At 49.8% G+C, this 27149-nt stretch overlaps 2 protein-coding genes across 9 annotated transcripts in view; one reads left to right on the top strand and one right to left on the bottom strand.

The window, feature by feature from the left end:
- The first annotated feature begins 6790 nt into the window (after positions 1 to 6790).
- On the top strand, positions 6791 to 15545 carry GDI2 (GDP dissociation inhibitor 2). 4 transcript variants are annotated; one of them, XR_775240.1, is made up of 11 exons: positions 6791 to 6915; positions 7843 to 7942; positions 9244 to 9378; positions 10790 to 10988; positions 11370 to 11501; positions 12074 to 12173; positions 13174 to 13345; positions 14038 to 14182; positions 14428 to 14482; positions 14558 to 14850; positions 14995 to 15545. XR_775240.1 is itself a non-coding variant. In XM_010581043.1 (10 exons), the coding sequence occupies exons 1-10, from the start codon at positions 6829 to 6831 to the stop codon at positions 14711 to 14713; spliced, it is 1281 nt and encodes a 426-aa protein (XP_010579345.1). In that variant the 5' UTR covers positions 6791 to 6828; the 3' UTR covers positions 14714 to 15545. The 4 variants fall into 4 exon arrangements, 3 of the variants coding, with proteins under 3 accessions (XP_010579345.1, XP_010579346.1, XP_010579347.1); XM_010581043.1 differs by having other exon boundaries at positions 14558 to 15545; XM_010581044.1 differs by lacking the exon at positions 6791 to 6915 and having other exon boundaries at positions 7851 to 9064; positions 14558 to 15545.
- A 1411-nt stretch (positions 15546 to 16956) lies between these two features.
- The window catches only part of FAM208B (family with sequence similarity 208, member B), a 33531-nt gene continuing 23338 nt past the window's right edge, over positions 16957 to 27149 (bottom strand). For all 5 annotated transcript variants that reach the window (XM_010581038.1, XM_010581039.1, XM_010581040.1 and 2 more), the window contains 7 exons: positions 23271 to 26879; positions 22265 to 22390; positions 21563 to 21716; positions 20822 to 20927; positions 18489 to 18670; positions 17957 to 18071; positions 16957 to 17622 (listed from right to left, as the gene is read on the bottom strand). In XM_010581038.1, the coding sequence (XP_010579340.1) occupies positions 17619 to 17622; positions 17957 to 18071; positions 18489 to 18670; positions 20822 to 20927; positions 21563 to 21716; positions 22265 to 22390; positions 23271 to 26879 (4296 nt within the window). In that variant the 3' untranslated portion in view covers positions 16957 to 17618. The remainder of the gene's footprint in view (positions 17623 to 17956; positions 18072 to 18488; positions 18671 to 20821; positions 20928 to 21562; positions 21717 to 22264; positions 22391 to 23270; positions 26880 to 27149) is intronic.

Genomic DNA, 27149 nt, shown 5'->3' with positions numbered 1-27149 from the left:
GCTGCTGCCCGTCAGGTTTGCTGGTGGGGATTTCTTCTGGTTCCTGCCTTCCTTCGAACCAGGGACATGGCTGGGGACATGGCTAGTTTGTCTGCTGTGGTTTGGTAGGGGCTGAAGGGTGGATTGCAGGTTACAAATAAGAGGCATTGTTTGAAGAAGGGGAGAAGAAAATCCAATATGGTGGAGAGGAGGTTTTCCTCGCAGTTAAATAGCCTTTCCTGCTTTTGTTTCCTCCTGTTAATGGGGAGAGGTGGCTAGACAAAGAGATATCTTTGGGGTTGGCCGTGAGGGATTTCCCCCACTTCCCCTGTTGATGGTAATTTTAAATAGAAATATGTGCGCTTCCTACTGTGGCTTTGGTGCTGTGATTGACGGGGCTGCCACAGTGGTGAAGGCATCATGTCTGCTGACACAGGACTGGGGCACGGCTGCTTAAGGCAGATCTGGTTTATCATCCCCCTGTTTCTAGTAAGGGAGTAATGGTAACAAAGCCAGGATGTGGCACAAAGAAAATGTGCAAAGTGTGGGAGCGTCTTCCCAGCTGCTGCCCTAGGGTAAACCCAACTTTCCTGGTTGCTTTCATTCTTTTCTCTAAAAGCTCTTCCTTTGAGGTAGCAGGAGTGACTTACAAGGCAAAAGCTTCTTCCCTTTGATAGGGAAAGCTGCAGTCTGTCCTAAAACCTGTCTTTGGCTCACCAAAGCAGGGAAGCAGACTTTTGGGGAGGTGAAATATAATGAGCTTCTAGTGAAGGGGCCTCCAATAGATCTGAGCTCCATTAAAATGTTAATTTATGCTTTAGAGTGAGCTGTGGTATCAAGTTGGTAAGCACCATGCTTAATCTCAACCTGACAAATGCCAATGTAAATTTGACAAAAGGCCTCTTGTGAAATCACTTTTAAGACAAGCTAATGCTAATGATCAGCAGTTGAGTTAAAAGGAATAAATTATGGCCGTATTTTAAGGTGTGCTGACCAAACTCCAGAGCCTGAGAGCGTGCAGGAGCACTTATTTTCCTTCTGATGTGCAGGCTTTACCTCTGAAATACCAATTAGAACAGGATGGACTCCATCTCAACTTGAGCAGCTTGTGTGGAAAAGCAAGTGAATGGAAACCAGAGGTCCTGGTGCCGCCAGGATGTTCTGATCCTAAAATGCACACTGTTGGCTCAACCGTTGTGGCTGGCAAGTAGGGTTGGAGTGGAGCCTGGTTCAGGCTGGGCTACAGAACTCTCTGCAGTCAGATGAGGCATCAGACTGGAAGCTCAAAGGTTGCTTCCTGAGGAAAAGGAACTGGAAAACACGCTGCGTAAACACATTCAGTTGTTTCTTTCCTTTTCCTAAGAGCCTTGAACTGTCACAAAACTTCTGCTGATGTTTTCAACCACCCTTTCCTTAAAGCTGGTCCTTGCAGAAGTGGACTATACTATTGGAGTCCCATCAGGCTACTGTTGTAGCTCAGGGAGTTTGTGTCTCCTCTCTGAAAAAGCCTGACATGCATCTCAAGTACCCATTTTGATGATGCCTGAACAAAATGAGATTAAATGGGTGTCCTGTTTGCTAGATACTCGAGTGCTCTGCCTCTTTGCCAGGCTACCTGTTGGGCTGCGCCCATCTTATGTCTTGTCCCATGAGAATTACCGGTTGACTCGTCCCAGCATCCATCACTAGAACTTGTACAAAGCCCATAAAATAGCTGTAATCCAGACCATCTGGGAGAGGCAGCGAGCAGCTGTTGATCTGGAGGGTTTTTTCTTTCTCTTTCCAAAGTGAAAGTTCAGTTGTTGGTTTAAAGTGGAAAAATAAATGGTCGGAATCTTGGTAAAAGAGCCTCAAATACATCTGTTGCAGTGGCCGTTCTGGTTGGGTCTGCAGGGCCACCACTATGTAAGTGCACAAGAGTGCATGCATAAATTCCACTTTTGATGGATCTGAAAGCACAACATCAATATTTCAGGTGTTAATCTCTTTTTCAACTAGTAGGGAAGAGCTCAGACAGCTTTAGGACTGGGATTACTGGCACTCAAAATATTTCAGCTTTTCCTTTATGTCTGCTAATTGGAGACCCCATTGCAGTGCCAAGCTTGTAAAGATACGTCTTAGCAGTATGGGGAAAAATAATCCCAGCTCATTTTTAATCCAGATATGACGGCCTCAAACTTACACGAGGTATAATTAACTTCACAGTGCTCAGACTAGAGCAGCGTGTTCCTCCCGATCTCTCCGTGCATTGAGCGGTGGTGAAGTGTTAGGCCGTGTGTGCTAACTACAGGGCAGGTAATCTGCAAAGCGCTGGTGGTGGTGGGTCTGGCTGCCCTAGGACGAGAGCCGGTAGGTCTTCCAGCCTCTGTATCTTGGAGGTGCTGGTGGGAATGACTTCTCCAAGTTGCTCAAGTCTTAATAGCTTTAAGAACCTTGGCTTAGACTTGCTAGGTACATTGTGCATTGCAGATTAGGCAGCATCTTTCTCCAGACCTACTGCACAAACTTGTTTTTAATCTGGTGCGGTAATCAGCAGGCTGGAGAACACCTAGTGTTTTTATTTTCAGACTTGTCTTTTCAGTTCACCTTAATCTACACCTTTCTGGCCTGGAAATGGCTCGGCACTCGCTCACCGGGACATTTGGGAGTGGGATGCTGTGCCCACTGACAGGCGCTCGTTATCTACTTTCTGTGCTCCAGATGATGTGGGTTATTTGACACGAATGTTGGGCATAATTAAACTATCTTGTTTAGCCCCAGTAGATGAACACCATGTTCCTGCTGGGTTTTCACTCGTTGCAGGCACCAGTGCGCTGAACTAAGCTTCTTACCTGCCAGCTGCCTCACTGCATTAAAGCTATATAAATCCATCACAGAGATACACATTCACTTTCTATAGAAGCAGAGTAGCCAAACTCTTTGGTTCAAGATATATTTAATCGTGTAGGCACAGGCCTCATTGCTTATGGAGCCTAAATAAAGAACGTGAAAGTGACTGCGAGGACCAAGTGGAATGTCACTGTCCCTTGCGTCATCCCCTGGTAGCGGAGGGGATTGCTCAAGTGCAGTGAGTAATTGCTTTTGCAGTTTGTATGGCTAAGCAGAGCTTTGAGTCTTGCTTGTTGGGACTCCAGCGTGGTAGATGTAGCCGACATATGCTAGAGGTGGAATGGGCGATACTAACGAGCTGTGTGTAACTTCTTGCTCACCATGGCCTGGCCCTGTCTTTCTAAGACAGAGCTCTTGCTGTGCCAGAACCCACTCTTGAAAATGAAGGGATTTTGCAAAATGTTTTGCGCAGAATCCTCCCCTCAGTGCTGTTAGATGGACCGAGTTTCCATCGGTCAGTCTGAGGCTCTCTGAACTGCCGCCCTACTTGGAGAAAATCCACGTAAACCTACTTGCTGCCCTCGATTCCTGAAGGCTTTTGTGTGCAGAAAGTCTGTTCATGCAAGTGAGGGAAGAGCTGATGGTCTTAAGCAAGCATGGAAACACCAATACCTCTGCGTTACCCCTTAGTCTATTTTTTTTTTTTTTCATGGATTTGTATCGAATGTGCTGTCTCTATGTTTCTGAAGTGCGTTGCTCTCTGGTTCTGTGCTTTCCGGCCATTTGAAGCGGCCAAGCTGTGCTGCAGACAACATCGATGGCTGTTAAGACTTGCTCTGTCATTCATTCGGCAACACAATGCGAGCTCTCGGGAGCCGGGAGCCCATCGTAACCTGAAGCTGTGGATTATAGTAGCACAGCGTGACTGTAATTTGCACGAAGATTGTGTTTGGCCCCGGCTGGTAACCTGGAGCTTTCCCTGCTGCGTCTTGGTGCCCTTTCTGCTGTCAGCAGCTGCTCAGTTTTACCCCAATTGCACGGTGTTGATGTCTATAATATGGTCAGAAAGCCGCAGATTTGAACTCTGACGCTTCCTTTTTTTTTATTTGCAGTCTAAACTGTTTCCAGCCCTTCCCTTATCAGTACAGGCTGTTTGTTTTCCTTGCTCCCTGACCCAAACGACATAATGACATATCAAGCGGTTCCTAGATGCAGACTAGCGCACCAGCGGATGGGTATAGGCAGCGGTCAGCCAGCGCAGCCGTCAAAAGGAATTGCTGAGCTGGGAGGATAAATCTATTGTGCATCTTGTGTGTTTTATGACCGTGCCGTTGCCTCATCGGCTGTGAAAGGAAGCGATGGTGAAAGGCCTGCACGGGCTTTCAATGCTTCAGGGCTCTGCAGGAGCCTGGGTGATATAATGAATATGTTAAATGAGCCTTGGATAAAGTAGTATTGTAATACCTCCACCTCGATCCCCATATCGGTGCTTAATGGGTAGGAAATAAGATTGAAAAGGTACTTAAGACCTCTTACATCTTCTGCTGATACCCAAATTCGCTCGAGGGGGATGCTGGCAATTTGGGCAGGCAACCTGTTGAGAAGTGATGGGTGCGCTATTCTGAGAAGATAGAGCAAGAAATGCTTTGAAGTTTTCTTAAATGGAGGAAGGAAATCAGCTGACATCTGGACCGAAGAATGTAGCTTCTGCAGCTTTTACTGTAACTTCATCCCTCCAATTGATATTTATTTTGTTTTGAAATCCTGGTTGGCTTCCTTGTGGCTCAGCTCCAGCATGGACGTTGTCAGTCCTTTACCACCATCTGGCAGAGCTGCAGAGCCAGGGTTTTGGAAGATGTTCCAGGGGGAATAAAACCGCAGGTTAGAGCAAAGAGTCAAACCAGAGCCCTTGTGTAGAGCTGTGTGAAATCTGGTTTAACTGAGAAAATCACGCTGGCTAGTGGCGATGCATTTGGTGTGATAGTCCCATGTTGCCTGTGGTAAATCGTTCATGTTTTAACTGACACCATAAAAGCTACCAATACTTTCCCTTGTGCGGTTTCTCAGCCTTGTAAGGCTCATGGTGCTCTTGAGTAGTGTCTTAACACAGGGTTTGGCGCAGCTGTGTCTGCTGTAAGGGTCTCTGCTTGCTTCAGCCTGTCTGGAAAAAGTGGAGGGGCCTTGTAAGACATGAGGGATGTGGAGCCTGTGGAGGATGGTATGGCATAGGAAGGAGCAGCTGGTGGATCATGGAGAAGTTTCATGGGAAGTACTGCGGCTAACTCTGTTCAGGATCCATGTGGCGACTGTGAATCCCTGTGGGCACTGTGTTTTAAATCAGCCACGACTTCAGGGATTAAACTTGGGGCATCCCATTCTTGCTGTGCACCAGGCAGGCAGCTCTAGCTTTGCTCTTTGGGGCCCTGGCTGAATTACCATGGCATCCTGGTGGGTAACAGGCTGGCTAGCATTGCCTTGCTCTTCCAGTAGAGAAGATTTGCCCGTTGCCACCTGGAGGCGCAAGAACAGCAAGTCCTCACGCCAGCAATCCCTGGCACCTACAGATGTTGAGATATTTCAAAACAAAATAACCCCTCGTGCAAGTCTTTGGCTGGTGAAGTTGAAGATTTTAAAAGCTTCCCTTACACCGAGGATTTACCAGAGTTAGGATTTGCAAGTCATGCAAACAATATACAGTGGGAGACGTTTTGCATTATAACTGTGGTTTGGCTGAGTGCGCTAACCGATACCTGTATTGGCCAGTGTTGCCATAACTTAGTTTAAAATAAGCCTCCTACGTGCTGCAGCAGGGGGGAAGTGACACAGGAGGAGAGTCCTGAGCGCTCCGTGGGGCAAGATGCATGTGGAGTAAACATGAAGGATCTCATGGAGACACAGATAATCTGCCAGGAGGGCTGAGCTGCCAGTTTTCTTGAAGGAACGGCTCCTCCGCTCCTGGGCGAGCAGATGTGCAGCAGTGGCATCTCTCGGCAGCTGGATGTGTGGTTTTACAGGCTGAATGAAAGATAATGTGACATGTGGCCGGGACCTACAAATTAGATAATGCTGATGGTGAACATGAACTCAATTGCAGATGTAATTCTGCCTTTGGAGAGAATTGATGCAGAGCAAGAAAGATCAGTAAAACCTCCACAATAAGCAGTCCTAAACATGCAAGTATTCAAGTTTTTGTTAGACTCTTTGGCTTGTGAATGCCAGAGCTGGGGACCGGGTTAGTTGCAAAGTTGTGTTTTTAACAGGGATTTAGCTGTGCAAGTCCTTAGCTGGCTCTGCAAACTACAACTTGTGTTCCTCTGTGGTCAGTCTCAGCCTCTTGCGTTCAGACATAGCAGCTGATCTGCTGCTCAAAGTAATCTCGGTGTTTTTAATCTCACTGGGTACGTAGCAAGGATACGGAAGTGTCTACTGAGTTGATAAAGCTCCCAAATGGCTTAATCTAGTCTTTATGCTACCTCTACCTTCTAAGAGTAGCTGTTGACTCTCTTGCATGTCCCAGCGTGGCAAATATCAGCGATTGAGGTTTTGCGGAGACTAACTGAAGTCCAGGTAAGATTTCCTGCTGTCGCCCATAAATGAGGGTGCTGCCTCTCTATGGACATCCTTAAATTGATAGCTGGTGGTTTAGGAGTATAGATTTTCCTAATCTGGCCCAAATGCATGAACTTCCCAGAAGCTTCCTCAGGAGAGTTCTGATTAGGTGGTGGTTGTGTAGTTAAAACCTCTTGGTTGGCCTGCCCAGAGCAGACAGCAAACCTAGCAAGGGGTTAATCTGTCTCAGATAGAAGTCTTTCAGCATGCATGTCTTAATTGTGGAGTGAGGCAACTGGTGTGTTTATTTTCAAAGGACTGTGCAGGTAGGTTCGAATCTAGGCATGCAGCAGGCTGTCTGAACATGCTCTTTGAGAGAGCATCGTTAGGAAAAATGGCTCAAATGCAACTAACATGTCCCTTGCATCCTTTCGTTTCCTCTGTCCGTAGGAATGCATCCTCTCTGGGATCATGTCAGTGAATGGAAAGAAGGTCCTTCACATGGATCGTAACTCTTACTATGGAGGGGAAAGCGCATCTATTACACCCCTGGAGGATGTAAGTATGGAGGCTGACACCCGCCTATTGTGTCCTCCCCAGGCTCATAAAGGGGGCTTTATTTCGAGCTATCCTAGGGGTGGATTCGAAGTAATTACTCCTAAGGGTTTCCTTTGAATAAGAATGTTTTATGGCACTTCCACACCAGATAATAGTGGGGGAGAAAACAGTGTGTATGTTTATACTTGGTAGATAGCACTTGTTTTCTGTAGTTCCCAGCTGAGATTCAAGCGTGCAGCACTTGAGCGATCATTCGGAGGTATAACGCCCGACAGCTTGATGTTAAAACTTCAGCTAAATTGCTACTGCCACGCTTGCTGGCAAACGTTGGCCTAAGAAATGCTGTGTGCTCTTTGTGCCCTGATGTTACACTTGGTCCTTGGTCTGTGAGCTAGATAGGTCACTTGGTCACTTCCAGCTAGATAGGTGCCATCTCATTTGGTTACTGCTTGCACCCTGTGATTCTGTACCCCTAAAGCTGTTGTGGTGGCTGACGAATCAGATGTCAGGAAATCATTGCTCTCCTTGCCGCTTAACTGGGTTAAATATTTATATTGGGGAATATGATTTAAGTATATGAAGGAGCCTGCCCTCTCCTGAAGTAGGCACTTTGATCAGATTGCCTTTAGCTATGTTAAGCGGTATTTCGGTTCAGCAGGTCATAAATTCCCAAGCTTTAAGCCTTGGAGGAAGAAAGACTGGATGAGCAGAATAACGCTGCCTGATTCTTACTGTAAGAATTTACTGGATGTGCATTGTGTATTGCATCAAAAATCAAACTGGAGCTAAAAAGCTGGCCAAAAGCTTGCTGTGAAGAGCTTATGTTCAGCTGGGGAGATGTGGGGGTGGAAAGTGTGTACATGTGTGGGAGAAATTATACCCATAGATATTTCCTCTGCTATAAAAAGTTTTGTATTCTCTCCGAAGCTCTACAAAAGGTTTAATCTACCAGGAACTCCACCAGAATCTATGGGGCGAGGAAGAGACTGGAATGTGGACCTAATTCCAAAATTCCTTATGGCTAACGGTAAGCGATACAGAGCTCCCAAATCTGCCTCGTGAGCTTAGCCTGGGCTAGTGTTCAGTGCTGTAATCGAATAAACAGCCCTTCAGCCATGTCTCCATGAACTTGTTGAAGCATTAATCAAAGAGCTGTGGAAAGCTCTCTCGAGCTGATCTGCATGCCTTTATGCCAGAAGCACCACGGCTTCTGCTCCGTGACTAGTTTTGGCTGTGGGCATATCAAACACAGGAGATGGCTCCAGCTTGGAGTGTGCAGCAGTGGCACATCTGGAAGGTTTGAACGTCTGTTTTCCAACATCCTCTCTTAACGTGTTTGCATTTCTAGCCAAAGTTAATGCCATTAATTCATGCGTTGTTATTCTTCCATGGCTTAGGAAGAAACGGTTGATTCCATGGCGACTGTCAATTCCTTTTGTTCCTATTTTATGGCTTGCAGACTCTGTTGTCCCTTACCAATGCTACAAATCCTCATTCTTTAATCTATGTGTTCCAGTACTGGGACAGGTCTTCTAGACCAAATCCAGTATTGGTGAAGTGGTTATCAATGCAACCAAGTTCAGGGGCAACTCCCTTTGCCAAATACCAACCGCTTGCTACTGGAATCTCTTGTCCCTGAAGCATGAGGGATGTGCTTAGATGTATTGTGTAGGGCCAGTCTTGCTCAAGGCTAGTGCAGTGGAAGACTTGATAGATTCCAGTCAAGGTTACTCTTGGTTACTCTAGTCTCAGCTTACTTTCAGTTTGCACAGGCATTGTGGTGCATTTCTAAGGGACAGCATCCCTCTGGGGATGTGACAGTGGATGGGGACAGGTAAGCGGGCATATGGTGACGCTAGCTGCTCGCAGGCCAGGGGCTAATTTGCGGTAAGTTGGCTGGACAACTAATATGCAGGCTGTGCTAGATCTTGAATAGCGAGGATGAGGAGCTGCTGCCGTCCAAAGACATGACCTTGTTTGTCATGTTGAGTGTGAATGAACTACAGGGAGCAAAGAGCAGCAGTGTTCTGCAGCAGATTAACATGCTGCAGGATGGCTTTTACTCAGAGGACTGATGGAAACCACAGGACTGAAAAGGAAGCTGTTAATTGCCTGTGAGCGAGCCTTGAAACTGCCTCATAATGCACTAGTGAGTATCTGCCACACCCCGTATGTTCCACAAAGGTGTAAGGGCTGTGTGGGTTGAACGTGGTGCTGCTGTTGAAGGGTTTGCTGTGTTGGAAGAACTGTCTGTCTTGTGAGAAGCACTGTCCTCATGGCTTCTGGCTACAGACCAGCTGGTTGACTTGTGCGAAACCTCCTTTCCAGGTCAGTTGGTAAAGATGCTGCTCTACACAGAAGTCACTCGCTACTTAGACTTCAAGGTGATTGAGGGGAGCTTCGTCTACAAGGGAGGAAAGATCTACAAAGTTCCTTCCACTGAGGCGGAAGCCTTGGCATCCAGTAAGTAGTTACACCTTGCTTTGTTTCCTCCTGAGGCTACCATCTCTAAACAAAGGCACGACAGGTCTCTGCCACCCACATTTCAGGATATTCTGTGCTCATGTAGGAAAGAAATCTTGATGCTTCTCACATCGTGCTGTGTGTAGACTCCACCTTGGTAACAAGCTGTGCTTAGCATAGGATTTTTCTGCATCTTATTTGACTTAAAACACCACTTGCAGTGTGAGTCTTGGGCTTCCTGAGCCTTGAGTTACTGTCTTCTTGGAGCTTTCAAATGGAGCCGGTCAAGCTGCCTGTTCTATGGCTCACCTGGTGAGAATTTGGCAGTATTTTACTTCCTTGAGAGGTTACGTTTGGGGCTTATGCTCCCAGCTCTGCCATAAATATTTTCATTTCGGGTCCTTATCGCATGGAATCGTGTGTGTGAAAAATGTTGCCAGGTTTGTCAGCAGGCAAATTGGAATGACTAATTCTGACATGTGGCACCTAGCTCAAATCTTAATTGTTGTCTACTTAAATTTCACTCTTCAGATAAAACTACCGACCATTCGTAATTGTGTAGTGAAATACATTAGGAGGTATCAGAGGGCAGTCCATTAGCTTCAGATGCAGGATGTATTTAGTAGCATCTCTGACGAGTCTCGTGATAAAGTGACTCCTGCAAATAAGTATGTAGCTTGTCTGTACATTGGAGCCTTCCTCATGGCAGATATTCCTGTTTGCTGTGAAGTAATCGGCCGTTCCTTCAATTTGGCCATGTGCTGTCTTGTAAGTGGTCTCGTGCTTAAGAGACTCGTACTGGCAGAAGTAGGAGGTGCCTTTGGTGCCGTCTCTGCCTTCATGTTTCAGCAAGTCCAGTCTTGCTTCTCCAATTTGTAGAAAATTAAAACACATAAATAGTGCCTTGTCCAATCTCGCGTTTGAAGTTTTGATGCTCGCAGCGCTTGCTTGTTCCTTGGCGATGCTGCAGGAGAGCCTGGTGCTTGCTTTGTTGGAGCTTTCATCACCACACTTTGATGTTAAGTCTGGTAGTTGCCAAGCACAGGTCCCTGCTTAGGGAAGCTCAGGTTGGGCTTTACACCAGGCCAAGTGGAAACTGCTCTCCAAGCTTTCCCCCAGCTGGGAGTAGTGTGTAGCATCTCAGCCTCCAGCCATGCCTTGAAAAAAGTTGGCCATACCACCTCTTGAGGTCTGGTACACCAGGAGAGCTGTCAGTGCAGACTGGTCTGGCAGATGCAGATGTTTGTCTCCTGCTTGAACAGAGAGCCTTGGTTAGCCCTCAAGGGCAAACTCCAGGTTATGGAGTGATGTTTGAAACACTCAGCTGTTCTTGCCTGCTTCTTGATACTCTGTGGCAATGGAAAAGCCATTTAGTAGCGATGTGAGTTCTGACAAAACACCTTGTTTTTAGGCTTAATGGGCTTGTTCGAGAAACGCAGGTTCAGGAAATTCCTAGTGTACGTTGCCAACTTTGATGAGAACGACCCGCGAACTTTCGAAGGTGTTGATCCCAAGAAGACCACCATGCGTGACGTGTATAAGAAGTTTGACCTGGGGCAAGATGTTATAGACTTCACTGGCCATGCCCTCGCGCTCTACAGGACTGACGAGTAAGTGTGGGTTCAGTTGCTCCCCCAAATCAGCTGGGGTGCTGGGTGCTTACAGGGCAGGCTTTGTGATTTGAGGGTAGGATGTATTGCAAAGTGTCTCTGTCCCTGGGTGCTGCATGAATCTTAAAATACTGGGTCCTCTGCTGATGGGATATTTAAACTTTGTGGGTTCCTGGGGTTAATGAAACATCTCCTTCCTGAATGAAACCCCTTGTGACACTAAGTGCTTCTAAAAGGGAACTTCCAGGGAAATACTTGCCAGAAGCTGCTGGAGCGTGGGGAAGGAAACTTCACAGGAAGTAAATGTTTTGCTCTCTGAGTGTATTCTGCTGTAAGTCTTGGTTTGTGAAACATTGCAAATCATTTAACTGCCCTCTCCAGCTATCTAGATCAACCATGCCAAGAAACAATCAACAGGATTAAGCTCTACAGCGAGTCGCTGGCCAGATATGGTAAAAGCCCGTACCTTTATCCCCTCTATGGCCTTGGAGAGCTGCCCCAGGGATTTGCAAGGTGAGAACTTGGTTTTGGACTCCGGTGTTTTCTCAACCCTACTCTGGCACCTGGTGGGGGATCAGATGTGTGGAGTCAGTGGTCAGGCTTCCAGAACATGACGCCGCTTAAAAATACTGCGGTCGTTAATGGTTCTCTCGCTGTCTTAATCAAGAAGCAATTCCTCCATGTGAGGTTGCTTCTTTCCGGGCTTGTTTACTGCGATTGCCGTTAGTGGTGATAGTTCTGGGTTTGCTCAGAGATGCTGTTTGCAGCATCTTATCTATCCAAGAAGTTGGATTTGCCTACGTGGTGTAGCCTGCAGCTCTTGCACTGTAAGACTGTCTGGGTTGCACCAAGCAGATTCTTCTAGCTGGATGTAATTTTGCCTACAACTTGCTCAAAATACCAGCTGATGCCTTGCCGAAAGAACAGCAGACAGCATCTGCTGCATAGATGTTTAAGCAGCGTATTTTGAAGCAGTTTGTCTAGTGAGTGGTTTGTCCAAGTGGAACAGAAACAAGGGGCTGGAAGGGCCGTTAAAAACCAAACGTGCACCTGTGGAACATGCTGAAGTGGCTTTACTCTTGCAGGCTAAGTGCTATATATGGAGGCACCTACATGCTGAACAAGCCCATTGAAGAGATTGTGATAGAAAATGGCAAAGTGGTTGGTGTGAAGTCTGAAGGGGAGGTACGGTACCTTCCAGTCCTTTCCTTACTCCCCACCCCTCATCTTGCCTCTCAAAATTGAGGCTGTTGTTCATCGATCTGAACAAATGCAGTGCGAAAACCCTTATCAGAGCCCTAGGACCAAAACTGCTTGGCCAGTGCTGTTTTTTCCCCTGTGCCAACTTCCTTAAGACGTGTTGATGTTTTCATGGTGAGCAGTGCAGTACAGTAGTCCTACTCCGGGAGTTGGAATGAAGTCTCTGTGGGCTGGCAAGGTTGTCTTCTGAATAAATCAGGCTGGCTAAACTGGAAAGGAGCTGCCTGCTTGTGTCTAACCTGGGTATGAAACCAGCTCTGCCCTTGACATTAAGTATTAGCCGCTGAGACAGCTGGCACGCAGCCTTTCTGCAGCTTCTTCTCAACCTGGCAATAGAAGGCTAGCGAGAGTGCTGCGAGCTGCTTAGAAGCTATAAATGTGCTCCCAACTGGAGTGGGAGCTTCGCAGGACAGTTTAGCGCTTGCTGGTAGGGTAACGTGTCCCTTCTGGGGAGGGGTGACGTGTCCTGGCTAGCAGTGGGGGTGATAATCCGTGCTATAGACTGACATGCCCAAGTGCAGGGGGCCTGGAGGCTTCAAATTGGTCAAATATTAAACTATTACTGTAAAAATGAGTTGTAATGCAAACTGGTCCATCCTTATCTGTTTGGTTCAGCCTTAGCTGTGGCAAGTTATAGTCCTAGGCTGGAAGGACTGGGCTCTGTAGGGGTTAAAGTGTAGCTGCACACTGAATGACAAGGGGAAGATGTGATCATGCAGCTATACGTAGCCTTTTAAGAGTAATTCACTGAGATTTGGATTGCCCAAGTTGAAGCTTGCTGCTGGCAGCAAAATAAGAACCTGATGCAGGAACAGCCACCTCAAACCACTCTTGGTTTTCCTCAAAATCAGCCAGTTCCTCGCCTGTGTCTGTCTGTGTACACACCTCCGCGCAGTGGTCACTCAAGGTCCGTCTGTCTCTGCAGGTTGCTCGCTGCAAACAGCTCATCTGCGACCCCAGCTATGTCTCGGACCGCGTAACAAAGGTCGGCCAAGTGATTCGGGTAATCTGCATCTTGAGCCACCCGATCAAGAATACAAACGATGCCAACTCGTGCCAGATCATCATTCCACAGAATCAGGTCAACCGAAAATCAGGTGCGTGGAGAGCGGGGACTGCCGGGGCGCACGCGGGTCTCGTCGCTCTTGCGTTTTGAGGCAGGGTGGTCGTTAAGTGGCCTCACACCAAACACATTCTCCGATGGCCCGGGGAGATGCGAATCAAACGGGAAATGCTCCTGTGGCAGACTTCACGTCCAGAAATCCTTCAGGCCCCAGTGAGGCCATGCTTTAGTTTAGAGCAGCGGTGGGGGACGTGGGAGAAGCTGGGGTGCCTGTGGTCAGAAAGCCGTGTGAGGAACCCGCCGAAGGAAGTGCCCCAACCTGGGAGAAGTGGGTGAGGAGCACGGGGCTGCTCTGGGAGGGGGAGGCGAGGGCTGCGTGCAGTGGGGGGAAATGCTTCCTTGTCCTTGAACAGAGGGGTGGGCTGGCTGCTGGGGACCCCGCTGGCTTTCAGGAGCCATCAAAGCCACAGGAAACTGAATTTTGGAGATCTCGCAGGGCTGCTTGTGTCCAGGCCCCTCAGCCAGGAGACTGAGAGCACGTAGGACCGCAGGGCAAGGATGGAACTCGTTCAGGCATGGTCTTAAGAGGAGGTACAAAGTGTTGGGGAGCAGGAAAAGGCACGTGAGCGTGCAAGCTAGAGGAAGGTTTTGGGACAAGGCAGGCCTGACCCGGGCCGTTGGCCTGCCTGGCGCATACTGACGTGTTGCCGCGATGTGCTTCCCCAGATATCTACGTCTGCATGATCTCCTCTGCGCACAACGTGGCAGCGCAGGGGAAGTACATCGCTATTGCCAGCACTACTGTGGAAACCGCGGACCCAGAGAAGGAAATCAAGCCGGCCTTGGACCTCTTGGAGCCCATTGAGCAGAAGTAAGCCCTTGACGAGCCCCCCTCTCTCGCCCGTCTGCTGCGAGCGCTTGTGCCTGAGGCATGAAGGCAGCGGGGATCTGAAGGCCGTTTGGCTGCGAAGTGGTGTTGAAACTCTGAATTTCCTCTGCACCTTGACTGCTTACACACTGGGCAGAGTGATGCCCCTTAATTCAGCTGTTCTTGCACCAATACTGATGCTCGGTGATGCTCTAAAACCATTCTGAAGCTCTTTTTCCTCCTTGCAGGTTCGTTAGCATCAGTGACCTGTTTGCACCGACTGACTTGGGAACCGAAAGCCAGGTTAGTAAGCACCGAGCTCGTGTTTGAGGGGGTGAGGGGAGAGGCTCGATGCTAAACGGCCGCTTCTCTTTCCAGATCTTCATTTCTCGCACCTATGACGCCACCACTCACTTTGAGACGACGTGCGATGACATCAAAGATATTTATAAGAGGATGATGGGATCAGAGTTTGACTTCGAAGAGATGAAACGCAAGAAAAATGATATCTATGGGGAGGAGGAGCAGCAGTAATGAGAATCTCTAATTAGGAGAAATTTAAATCGGCTAATATGAATATATAAGGAACTTAATGAACACTGTACGAAATTCAATATTGTAAGGCCTGCTTTTGTAATCCCATCTCTGAGAGATTGAAGAGTACTGCACTGGTAATGTTCCCCTTTTGGATATCATGTGTTAATTATTTCATTCTAGTAGGGCTGCTGTCCAGAATCTGGCAAATTACTGACTGATTTAATGACTAACCTCGTAAGCGAAAGGCAGACTGAACTTTATTTTTTTTCTTTTTGCAGACGTAGACGTTGGTGCAGATTTGAAATAACTCATTGACAGCTGTGTCTTACCTTGTATTTTTAATCATTTGTAAACATCCTTCACAATTATGTGCTTCTGGTGAGCTAGTAGATGTGACGGTTGTCACTCAAACCTGATTATCAAGGAAAATAGAAACTGAGCACTCCATTATTGTGGACAGCATCCCTAAAGTCTCTCCCATCAATCTAACTCTGTGGCAAGTTGTATTATGGACAAAGCCCACATCTATTGTAGCAGCAAATGTTGGCTTAGTTCTGGGCACAGAACTTAACCTCCACTTAAGCTTCTAAAACTGTTTACATCGGTTGGGACACAGCTGTGCCTAAGGCTCCTTTGTGTTTTAATCTTAATAAAATTGAGAGAACAAATTACAGAGCAGGCAAGATGTGGAAGTATTTTCTGTACCCTGGTGGCTTCTCGGATGGACCAAACGGCACTGCGGTATCGATATGACAGAGCCTGTGCTTCTCCTGTCTCCTGAAGGCTCCAAATGATTTCTGTACTGCGAAGTAAAGCCAAATTCTGGAAACCAGTCCTGTGCTCTGGTCTGATTCACTTCAGTTGTATGAGCAGCATCTCCTTTCCGAGATCCCTTGGATCTCTGCCTGCCAGGGTTGAAATGGGAGCGCTGCAGAGCATTTCCTGCTAGAAAACAGGCTCAGACTTCCTTGGTTTGGCTTCCCTGTCCCTGCTGCTCCAGCTGCTCTCAGGGCTGCTTTTGCCCGGGGAGAAGATGCTGCAGCACAAGGCCTGTCACTGTGTCTCAGGCTGCGGGTAGGCGCAAGCCTGCTCGCTCCCTGCAGCCACCCCTAGTGCCTGCATCCAGAAATAGCACTCGCTTGAAGCTGTAGTAAATAATTGTTGCTCTTAGGGCATTGAGATCTCTCTGAATAAGAGATGCTCCTCTTTGGAGTGAGCCTTATTGATCCCCTGGCTGGGATCTTGCAGCCTGAAGCAATCCTGTGGTTGGGCAGCAGGTGTACAGTGAGGAGCGGGGCTCGCCTTTATACACAGCGATGCTAAGTGCCAGGAAAAATAAGAATGTACCTTGGAACAGCCTTCTCCTGCACTTGGCCAGGTAGGGTTGCTGGTGAAGGGTTCATCCTTCCTTTCAGCCGCAGCGGTGCTGCTGCTGGTGATGAAGAGGAACTGGCTCCTTCACCACATCTCGTTCACAAAGCCGTGCTGCGCTAAATGTGGCTGCGGCTGCCCCTTGCCTTCCTCCCTTCCCGGGTTTAGGGGCTTTCGGCACTTCCTCTCTCCCGGCAGCGGTTCCAGGAACTGCTTTTCCTTTTGAAGCCCCCAGTGCCTGTAGTGCTGGAGCGAGGCACATAGCACTGGCAGGGGAAGTTCTCCCTTGCCTTGTGCTTCCTCTCTTGAGCTGTTTTGGTGCTCAATAGCAACAAGTCGAGCCTTTTTGAAGGCAAGAGGGATCGTAACACGTGGAAAATGAGGTCCTTCCTCTAAACACTTCTGTTACCCCTCTCTGCTCTAACCTGGTTATTCCTCTGGCTCTTGTTACCCCTCTCCTGCTGGGAAGGAGGCAGGGGGCAAGCCTGCAGCCCTGAGGCTCCATGGGCCCACCACCACCTTTAGAGCCAAGCAGTCTTGCTCACTCTTTCCTTCTGGCATGGGCTTCAAAGCTCTGGGGGTCATAATTCAGAACAAAGCTGACTTCTGAGCTACGTGTGAGCTGGGAAAGCTGCTGTCCTCCACACCTGCTGAGGGAAACCCCTTTCCAGAGGGCAGCGGGCTGTGAAAGTTCATTTTTAGGTTTTTATTAATGAAACACCGTACAAAGTCATCCTGTACATAATGTTCTTGCATTCTTTTATTAAAAAAAAAAAAAAAGGACACCCTTGTCCTCCACAGCAATAGGTAGGGTATCTTACAAAGGTCTTTAATGCGGCATTTTCTTCCAGGCGCGTGTTTGTCTGAGCTACCATAAATAAGAGCTTTTTTGTTCCTGGGTCCTGTCGTCTGGCTATTTACAAGAAAGACTTCCACGTGCTGGAATGCACTCAAGTCCCAGCAGTTAAATGGTACCAAGAGGCAACGGGGCGACTTGAAACGTAGTGTGGAGCAGACTGCTACAGGCTCAGTGACACTCAGGCGGTGGTCCTGAACACCCATTTAAAATGGACACCCACCCCAGTGGCTAACACGGGCGTCTTGCGTACAGTATGTACAGCAACAGCCATGTAGAAAATGCTTTTATTATTGTGGACTCGTATCGCCCCTAACTTTCAAGTAAAAGGCTTTTTTTTTTTTTAATTTTATTTTCCTATTTCTTCCAATGTCAGCTGCACTAATAGCTTGAAAACACTCCAATAATTTAAAACTGTGTAATGTTAAAATAACCTCTGTCCTATATGCAACTTGATGGCAGGGAGTGAATCCCCGGGAGGATTTGCATTAGCCATCTTTAAATAATTTCTATATACAGAACTAGAACCAACCTTCCCCCATCACCTCTCTGCCCACGGCTCCTGTGTGCAGCACCCCAAACCCAACGGGGTGCAGGGGCTGTCCCGCAGAGGATGAGGATGCCTAAACCGGCCCCGCAGGGTCTGGGGAGGAGCCGTGCCGCGGCTTCGCTTCATCACCTGCAACACAGAGACGTGGCACAGGTTATTGCTCTGCTCCCCTCCATGCTCCAGGCAGTGCCGGCCTCTTGCAGAGCTTTCCCAGAACAAGTGCCGGCGCAATTGCCAGTGCCAGCTCTGCTGAGCATGGGCTGTCCCAGCTACGGCTTCGGGATTCGTCCCCGAGTGTTGGCAGAGCCAGAGCAGATCCTGTAGCCGGCACCTGGGGAAGGTCCCTGCTCTGCTGTGGGAGCAGCTGGACCCCACTTCCCTGCCTGCCACCCCACAGACAACCCTGGAGCTGCTCCCAGCCTTTTGGGGGAGAAGCGGTCAATCCTAAACTCCCCCCCCTTACCAGTAGCTTCTTCTAAATGGGGCAGCTGCTTTCTGCACCGTCCCAAGGAAAGCATTGATGTCGGCCACGAGGATTCCTTTGCTTTCGAGGACCTCCCTGCTAACGCTGGGCTTTTCTGCAAAGGAAGGAGCAGCACCATAGTTCAAACAAGCAAATGAGGTTGTTCTGAAACCCGTAGAAAATATCCCCAAATCCCACTGCAGTTACTCTGTTTTGCAAATGCGAGCAGATTAACAGCGCCACTTTGCAACCAGCCTCAGCCCAGCGAGGCCAGAATTAGAGTGTGACATAAAGACAGCCACAGGCTCAAAAAACTGCCAGATTTTAGCAGACCTCCAAAAGTCTGTTCATTTTGCCTTTTACTGCACTGATTGCAATGAATCAGTTCACACCTAACCTGCACCTCAAATAAATGATTCTAGCAGAAACAGGAGGCAAATGGGGTGTTTCTTGTCCCTCCTCCGCCGCCTCCCAGGCCAATTTAAGACCATGCTCATGGGGATCAAGGGCAGCGCCCAGAGCCCGTCCTTACCTGTGAGATACACGGCGAACCTGGCGCTGACGTGCTGAACCTGCAGGTTCAACAAGCACTTGATGTACTCAGATTTGGGGGGCAACCCGGAGTCACAGGCGTGGTAGTGCAGCACCTCAATGAGATCGGCTCCTTGGCACGATTTGAGGATCAAGTGCTTCTTGCGGGCGTTGGCGTCGACCCTGCTGGGAGAGGGGTAAGGTGAAGGGATGAGGGGCTTCCCCCCCTCTTCTCCCCTCCCAGGGAATAAGCAGGTATGATGGGACCTGCCTTTCCCCCATGTGTTTTTCTTCCAGCCTCATGGGCACTTTTACGCTTGCTATGCTGTGCTAAATGGAAATGGCAGGAGCATCACTGTACGGATCACACATGCAGCCAGAAAACAAAATGACCCCTTGCTCCAGGCAGCTCGGACAGACGGGGTGTGCTGGTTTGGGCTGGGACAGAGTGAATTTTCTTCCCAATAGCTGGTATGGGGCTGTGTTTTGGGTTTGTGCTGGAAACAGTATTGATAACACAGGGATGTTTTCGTTACTGCTGAGAGCAGGGCTTACCCAGAGCCAAGGGCTTTTCTGCTTCTTACCCCACCCCACCAGTGAGGAGGCTGGGGGGGCACAAGGAGTTGGGAAGGGGCACAGCTGGGACAGCTGGTCCCAACTGACCCAAGGGATATTCCAGACCGTATGGTGTCACGCTCAGCATATAAAGCTGGGGGAAGAAGGAAGGGGGGACGTTCAGAGTGATGGCGTTTGTCTTCCCAAGTCTCTGTCAGGTGTGATGGAGCCCTGCTTTCCTGGAGATGGCTGAACACCTGCCTGCCCATGGGAAGTGGGGAATGAATTCCTCGGTTTGCTTTGCTGGCACACGCGGCTTTTGCTTTACCAATTAAACTGTCTTTATCTCAACCCAGAGTTGTCTCACTTTCACCCTTCTGATTCTCTCCCCCATCCCACCGGGGGGGAGTGAGTGAGTGGCTGCGTGGGGCTGAGTTGCCGGCTGGGGTTAAACCATGACACCGGGGCTCATGATCCCACCACCATGGAGTCAAGAGATGCTACAGGAGCACCAGTGACGGAGCACAAGGAAAACACTTGCTCCACAGCAGCATCTGCTGATGAGGCTGAGTCCTCATCTCACAGAGTACAATGAAATACCCGACCGCGAGCTTCTGCAACACCTCACTGCTTGAGGACTGAAAACCACATCTTCAGAACGATTACCCTGTGCTATCACCATAAAGGCTGAGCATGGAGAGGATCTGAGATCTCTCCCCATTTGTTGTAGCATTTTATGCTCAGACAGAACAGACCAGTTTCCTCTCTGTTCACAGGTCATTACTAGAAAGCCATCCTTTCTGGTCCGTGGTCTGGCACTAACAAAGGCAGCCTGCCTGATAAAAACCCTCCTCGCTGAGCTCAAACGTGATAAAAGCAGGACATTTCAATGGAAAGTAATTGCCATCTTACTTCTCTTTTTCAAATTGCATCATTTAAATACACATTGTTGCAAATAACCTAAAATAAGTGGCAAATAGCAGCATAAGTTCTGCTTTTCCCAGCAGAGTTTGATTTTACGCACTCCCACAACACACCGGATCCTCTCCACATTACAAACCCAGAGCTCCTCCTCACTCCCCCAAATCCCATACGTTATGGGACAGAAAAAGAAAAAGCAAAGAGACAGTAGGGCAGAGAGAGGCCCAGGAAGGTACCCCGAGCTCCCGGAGTGTGTGTGTGCAGGAGCTGGGGTGAGCTGGTAGGAAGGGAGCTCAGTTTGTGGAGGCAGCTTTCAGAGCGTGCAGCTCCTCAAACAAAATTTGTGCTTTTCCTCAAGCCCCTTGCAGGCTGTAACGCTCACAGAGGGCATCTCTGCCAAAGAGAGGGGGGAACTGCCTTATGGAGATACAGCAGGGTGCAAGAAGCAGCTGCCAGAGCTCTGCCTCATCCAGGATCACGTGCAAGACACATTATTTCAGGCCATCTGATCCTCTCCAGGTCCCATGTCCTGCTGCTCCATCTCATATAGATACCAAAAAAAAAAAAAAAAAAAAAAAAAAAAATTTAAAAAAAAAAAAAATCTATCGCACTTGCTAGCACTCAAATGCTGACCTCCAGCAATTCCAGACTTGAGGCATATGGTCTCTCACTGATAAGTTCGTATTTAAACAAAAATCTTCAAATTCATCTTATAAGAGGCCAAAACCCAACCAAAGGCACCTAACTTGCCCTGTATCCCTGCAGTGAATGGGACACCACACTCCACCACAGTGTGTACATCCTTGCTGCGGTGACGAGGACAGCAGGGATGAGGGAGGTGCCACTGCAAGCCGTTACCTGACATCTTCTCTGAGCTTCTTGCTCTCCTTGTAGTGAAGGAACCACTTCCACCTCCCACTTCTGTTCAGCTTCTCCAGCACCTTCACCACCTCTTTCAGTTGGCCTGGGGAAGACAGCAAGAGCCAGAGGGTAACTGAGGGTGGAAGGGATGCCTGGGGTTGCCCCAACATCTGCTCAAAGTTGGGCCACCTGAGGTTGGTCAGGGCTTTGTCTAGGCAAGGTTTGAATTTCTCCGAGGACGGAGACTCACGACCTGGGTTGTAAAACTGGGATCCTGTCCTAGTGTTTGAACACACTTGCTGCAAATTTTTTCCCCTGATTATCTAGAAGGGTAAGCGCAACTTGTCCCTGTCACCTCTTGTCCCATCACTGCGCACCTCCAGGAGGAATGTGGCTCAGTTTTCTCTGCCACTTCCCATTAGGGAGCTGAAGACAGCAACAAGGTCTCCCCTTTGTCCTCCCTTCTCCAGGCTGAATGTCCTTGTACAACCCCTGCTCCAGCTCCTGACCATTCTGGTGGCCCCCACCGTACTTAGACGTTTTTGGGAGCCCTGACCTGGACCCACTATCCAGATGGGGTCTACAAACGCCAAACAGAGGGAAAAAATTGGCCCCACTTAAAGCAGGAGCAGAGGACACCGATGGCAAGTTTTTGGAAGGTGTCAGCAAACCAGCGGGCAAGGCCGGGAGCCGACACTGTGTGTTTGCATCCAAGCGAGAGGCCGCAGCGAGACTCACCCAGCGTTACCGTTTCCAACACCTTGTTGTCTGACACCATGAAGCCACCAGTATGAAACAGCTCCTGGTATGTGTGACCTGTTATATCTTTGGGACTGTCCACTCCGGCGAATGCCACGTTCGGGCAGTGCTTCAGCTTCAGCAAGCATGGGACCTGCTCAAGGCAGAGATGCTTTTGCACACACAGTTGCATTTCAACAGCATTTGCACTTCTCTGCAACCCACACCCACTCCAGGCAGACCCGGGGAGCCCACCCTGTCCTCTGTCTGCACCACCCCAACACTCGTGTCTCCATAGCTCAACTCCAAAGCCGTGGGTGGTGATAAGAGGACCTATAGGCAGCTCAGTCTGCTGCAATATTCACTGGAGCCCACGAGCCAAGGCTTGGCTGAACTGCTCTGTTACATGAGATAAGCTCAGCCTGACTCCTTTGTGCTGGGCTACTCCAAGTGACATTATTCAGCAATCAAAAATGGAGACAGAAGAAAAGCAGAACTGACAGGCTTCATGTTTTTGAAATACTTGTTTTTAACAGCTCTTCATGAAGCACTGTTCCTTCAGTGGAGAGAACAGCATATCCGCAGAGACCGACAATTAAATGTGCAGCTATACATAGTGTAAAATTAAAAACACCTTTAAAATGGATCCTGATATTAAAAAAATATTGCTGGTAGAAATAAAAGAAGGGACTCAGGCCTTACGTTGTGGATGTGTGAGGAAATGTCTTCGTTCCTGATGACAACAAGCAGCCTGTCAGTATCCAGGTGTTCCGCTTCGCAGAAGCTCAGAGGTTCGATCTCCACGTGGCCATCTTTCTTCAGCAAGGTCTGAAAGAGAAATCGTGTAAGAAGGTTTGTATGGAGAGTATCTTCACAACAGCGGTGCCATACTCCCGGCACACGCGTGCCTGGGGACAAGGAGAGAAGAATGAGACAGCGACCCCAACCAGGCATCCTGGTGTCAAGGGCACCCTATGGTGTCCGTCTGTCAAAGGCACTGCGTGCTCCAGGCCAGGGCTCCCGCCAGTGGTGGAAGAAGCAGCCATTTACCTTTGTTGGCAAAAACCTTTTAGAAAACCACCTTGAGCATCTCACTGTAGCATACGTTGGGCCTCTTTGCTATTTTGGAACAGCAAATCCTCCCATGCAATCACCCTCCCTAAGTTTTCAACCCTTTAATGAGAGCTTGAGCAAAAGCCACCTTGCAGGGGTTGAGTTTGGGCTGCTCCTGCATGAGCTTAAATCTGTTTTGGCCCAGGGGATGTTCAAGTGATAGGACAAGAAGAAACAGCCTCAAGCTGCATCAGGAGAGGTTTAGGTTGGATATTAGGAAAAATTTCTTCACCAAAAGGGTTGTCAAGCATTGGAATGGTCTGCCCAGGGCACTGGTTGAGTCACCATCCCTGGAGGCATTTAATAGACATGTAGACATGGCATGTAGGGACACGGTTTACTGGTGGACTTGGCAGTGCTAAGTTAACAGTTGAACTTGATGATCTTAAGAGTCTTTTCCAACCTAAATGATTCTATGATTCTGATTTCTGGTGGCGTGAGCAGAGATGAAATGGCAGAGGCAGCTCCTGGCTTAAGGGAACCAAACTCCACCTGTGTTGGGTTGAGCAAGCTTGCCCTGCACCTGCTCCTGCTGCCCTCAGCTCTCACCCCAGGGCCACCCGTCCCCATTCAGGCCAGCGGGGCTGGCTGTTACCTTCACTCTTGCAAAGAAAGGGTCCTTGCCCGTCTCCACCAGGTAGAACATGCTGGCATGGCCGCAGGCCTCCTTGGCCACGCTGCGCAGGTGGAAACGCAGTGCGCTGTACAGGTCCTCGATCATCTCCTTGAAGGCGGCCATCCTCCCGGGGAGGGATGCGCAGGTCCACTCGCTCGTGGCCTCCCCCTGTGCCAGGACCGGCCCTCCGCCCTCGCTCCCCGCATCAGCCCTGCTCAGCATCACCCTGTTGAACTCAGCGTACTCATCAAGGATGACTGCGATGTCCCCCCGCGAGTCCTTTAGCTTATCATCGTACTTAAGTTTGCCGAGGTGGAAGGGAGCAGCGCGGCCCTGGCTTGTGGTTCGGGATCTGGCCCTGCTCCTCTCGTCGCAGAGTGTGTCCTGCCATGGGGTACACGGGTCCCCCTGCCAGCTGCTTCGCTGGTGCCAGCCGAGCCCGCTCAGCCATGTGTCTGAGGGCAGGATCGTCACCTGCAAAGGGCTCCTGCTCCGCGGGGAGAGCGGGACAGGAGCTTCTCGTACAGGCAAGGTCTCAGACATCACCTGGGGAGAAAAGTCTTGTGGAAAGATGCTTTTGGAGGTAGAAAAGGGTGGTTTCCCACTCCTTAGGATTTGTTTTAGCTTATAATGGAAACGGAGACACTCCATGTCCAAAGTGTGCTGGGTGATTTCCTCAAAACCCCTCCAAGTCCCCCTCAGTGACCTTAACAAATGCGGCTGCCCCGCGCAGTGTCTGCGCCTCTTTGAAGGCTGCAAATTTCCCATCCTCTCCTGGCACTTTTTGGTGACCACAAAGTTCCGGTAGTCCTTGGTGATCCCCTGGATGTCCCTAATATTGACATACTGTGGAATGTGCCCGCTGCTGGCTTCCCCCGGGCCGATCGGCCAGCCATGCTGAGCCCGTGAGCAGCCCCCCTCTGCGCCCAGCGAGCCCCAATCCTCGCTGCGCCCCTCCACATGCACCAAGCTCGCAGAGGAGGAGTCGCAGTTAGTCCTTGCGCTTGCAGCATCCACAGATCTGTAGGAACTCCTGGCTGTAAGCAAGGACTGTGAAGTCTCCCCAAAAGACTCCTGGTCTGAGTTACTGGAGAAAGTCTCAGATAGATCCTCGGAGGTCAAGCCCATGCATCTGTCTTTGCTGGGGAGCTGCTTTGCCCTTGGAAGCACGTCCAAAATATCCTCAGCGTCACTAAGCTCTAGGCTTTCTCCAGAGAGCCCCCTGTGTCGATGTAACGGCAACACTGGAAAGGGGAGAGTGGGGATTTCTCCCTCTCCCACCTCCACGCTGGCATGGTGCAGATCAACAAACACGTCAGCTCCCTTGGCCTCGTGCTCACCCTGGTTGCACACAGACTGGGGCTTGCATACTGGCATGAGCAACTCCCCTGCTGAAAAAGATGCAGGGCTGGCAAGAGGGATGCTGCTTCCTCCTTCTAAATCCTCATGTGGCACAGGTTCCTTCTCATGGCTCCCTACCACATCTGCTGCTTGGCCCCCAGGGCTGCCATACCCGGAGCAGGCGCCTGGTGGCAGCTGTCCCATGCAACAGGACCTTGGGGCACCATCTGGAGCCAGGCTCACGCTGGGGGAACACGTCTCCGGGTGCACGCTGAGGACTGAGTCTGGCTCGAGGTTGTGCAGACCTGCCTTGTGGTTGTGCGGAGCAGAAGGAGGCACAGATCTCGAGTTACGTGACACAAGCGCATCCACAGGGGAGCTCTTTGCTGGCTCTGCATGGCATGGACCCACGTCTTTTTTCACCTCTTCTGCACATCTGGGCTTTAAGGAGCCATCTGGGCTCTTGGCATCCACACTCACATCTGCAGCACCTACTTGCTCGCAGGGCTTCCCATGTTGGTACAGGATTGGTCCCTGCTCGCTTTGCTCTAACAAGTGTGTGTGGGGGTCTGCATCTCCGCCATGGGGGAGAGGGTCCTGCTGTGGCGGAGAAGCAGGAGCTGAGCCTCTGTGGACAGGTGGGGACAGGCTGTTTGGGGAGCTCTGCTGCTGCCTGGGGTGCTCCTTCATGGCAGACATCCCCTCTCTCACTGAGGAGGAGGGCTCTGATTTCAAGAGGTGATGAAGAGAGGTCTCTGGCTCCTGTGGTGCGTTAGCCACCATTGCTGTGTTTGCTTTGTCACTCCTGGGGGACTTCCCGGCACCGAGGCACACATCATTGCTCCCCGCAGCTTCAAAGTCACCTGTTAAGGCTGTACAGTTGAAGGCGAAGGCCTGGCCATCACCCACTCCCAAGGACTCATCCAGCACATCTGTGGGGTTGGCAGAAGGGCTGCTATGCTGTTCTTCCACCAAAACCTTGTTCCCTTCTTGGTTTGATTCACAAGGGCTCAGCGAAGTGAGGTCTGCACAAACATCACCTCCACACCTTTGGGAAAGGCAGCTGCTCTCTCCCAGGTAGCTCTGTGATGGAGACTGGATGCTTGCCATGGCCTCCTGGTCCTCTGGAGCTGTCCCAGGATCTGTTGCTCCATCAAGTGATGTGAGGCAGACAGAACTGGAGTCAGGAGACGAGGTTAGTGACAGTCCCTGGCCACACAGTGACTCGAGGCCAGCTGTGCCGGCAGCTTTGCTCCCAGCAGGCACCCACCTTTCTGCAGAGGGCGCACGATCCTTGTCTTTCTGCTCCAAGCTTTCCCCCAGCGCCTCTCTGGCAGGTCCCAAGTTGCCTGTAATGCTGTCTGGCTGTGCCCCACAGACAAGGCTGGGATCAGGTGATAACAGCAGCATCAACCCACTGTCACGGGGCGACCCCACATTGGCTGGAGTAGCTGTGTTTGCCAAACCAATGCTGTTTGTCTCTGCACTTGAGGCGGCCAGAGTCTCCCAGGGTTCTTGCAGTGTGTGCAGGCTTGGTGCCATCTCACCAGGAAGTCCTCGGGGGCCAGTCCCAGTCCCATCTGACAGCACTGGTGTTGATCTGCCTGGGCAGGAGGATGCTAAGGCAGTGGGGCTGGGCACAGGGCCCTCTCCAGGAACGTCAAAGTCCTTCAGACATGCCAAATTCACTCGCTTCTGCTCGCTGAGTTCACGCTCTATGTCAGCATCACTGCTTTCAGAAAATACTAAATCAATAGGCCCCAGGACTGTGCTTTCATACTCAGAGTCCTCTTTCTCTTTTTTTCCCTCCTCCACTTCTTCCTCCTCTTTTTCTGGATGTCCAAAGGTGTCTTGTGATTCCCTGCCTTCCTCACTGGCTCCATCCAGCTTTGCACTTTTGGGACTCGCTTCTAAGGACATTGAATCACAGGCACATTCCAGTCCGTTGCTGGTGGCCCAGCTGCCATCCTCAACCTCCATACAGTGCCCAGCATCTTCCATGCCCTCTCCATCCTTGGGAGGGCCAGGGCCACCTCCTGACCCTGCTGCCCACGTGCTCTCCTGCTGCTCTCCACGTCCATGCAGCGTGCACAGGGCATCATTCCAGGGAGCCATACTGGAATTTGGGGCTTGGCTGCATGCGTTTTCCTTGCTCGGTGCAGCTGGAGGCTTGCTGGCATTGCCAAGCTCATCGGAAGGGCTGGGGGTCATCATAGCGTCCAGCAGTCCCTCCCTGGGTGGCTCCTTCTGAAACAGCACAATTCAGAGGTTAATCATCAAGGGAGGCAAATGCAAGAGCCAAGACACCCGTGCAGGAGGACATGGATATTTTAAATGCTCAAACTTTACAAGTACAACCACTCCAACAGCATCTGAGGACATTAGTTTGAGTTGGTCTCTAAAATAAGTCCAGGTTGAATCCTTATCCCATGTAAGCCACTACCATCCCCACCTCAGCCAGCAAGCAGAGTGCTGCAGACAGCCAGGGAAAGCTTTTGAAACTTTCCACCTTCTTGA

This window comes from Haliaeetus leucocephalus, unplaced genomic scaffold, assembly GCF_000737465.1.
Source record: "Haliaeetus leucocephalus isolate CR32 unplaced genomic scaffold, Haliaeetus_leucocephalus-4.0 Scaffold751, whole genome shotgun sequence".
Lineage (NCBI taxonomy): Eukaryota > Metazoa > Chordata > Aves > Accipitriformes > Accipitridae > Haliaeetus > Haliaeetus leucocephalus.
Note: the sequence above shows the minus strand (reverse complement) of the source record. Positions and strands in the feature narration are given on the sequence as shown.

What these genes read in the sequence shown, in the direction of transcription:
- GDI2 (XM_010581043.1), top strand. Translation starts at nt 6,829, where the DNA reads ATGTCAGTGAATGGAAAGAAGGTCCTTCACATGGATCGTAACTCTTAC. An exon ending in AAAATTCCTTATGGCTAACG is followed by an intron (nt 7,943 to 9,243) that starts GTAAGCGATACA and finishes CCTCCTTTCCAG; the next exon opens with GTCAGTTGGTAAAGATGCTG. An exon ending in CTGCCCCAGGGATTTGCAAG is followed by an intron (nt 11,502 to 12,073) that starts GTGAGAACTTGG and finishes TTACTCTTGCAG; the next exon opens with GCTAAGTGCTATATATGGAG.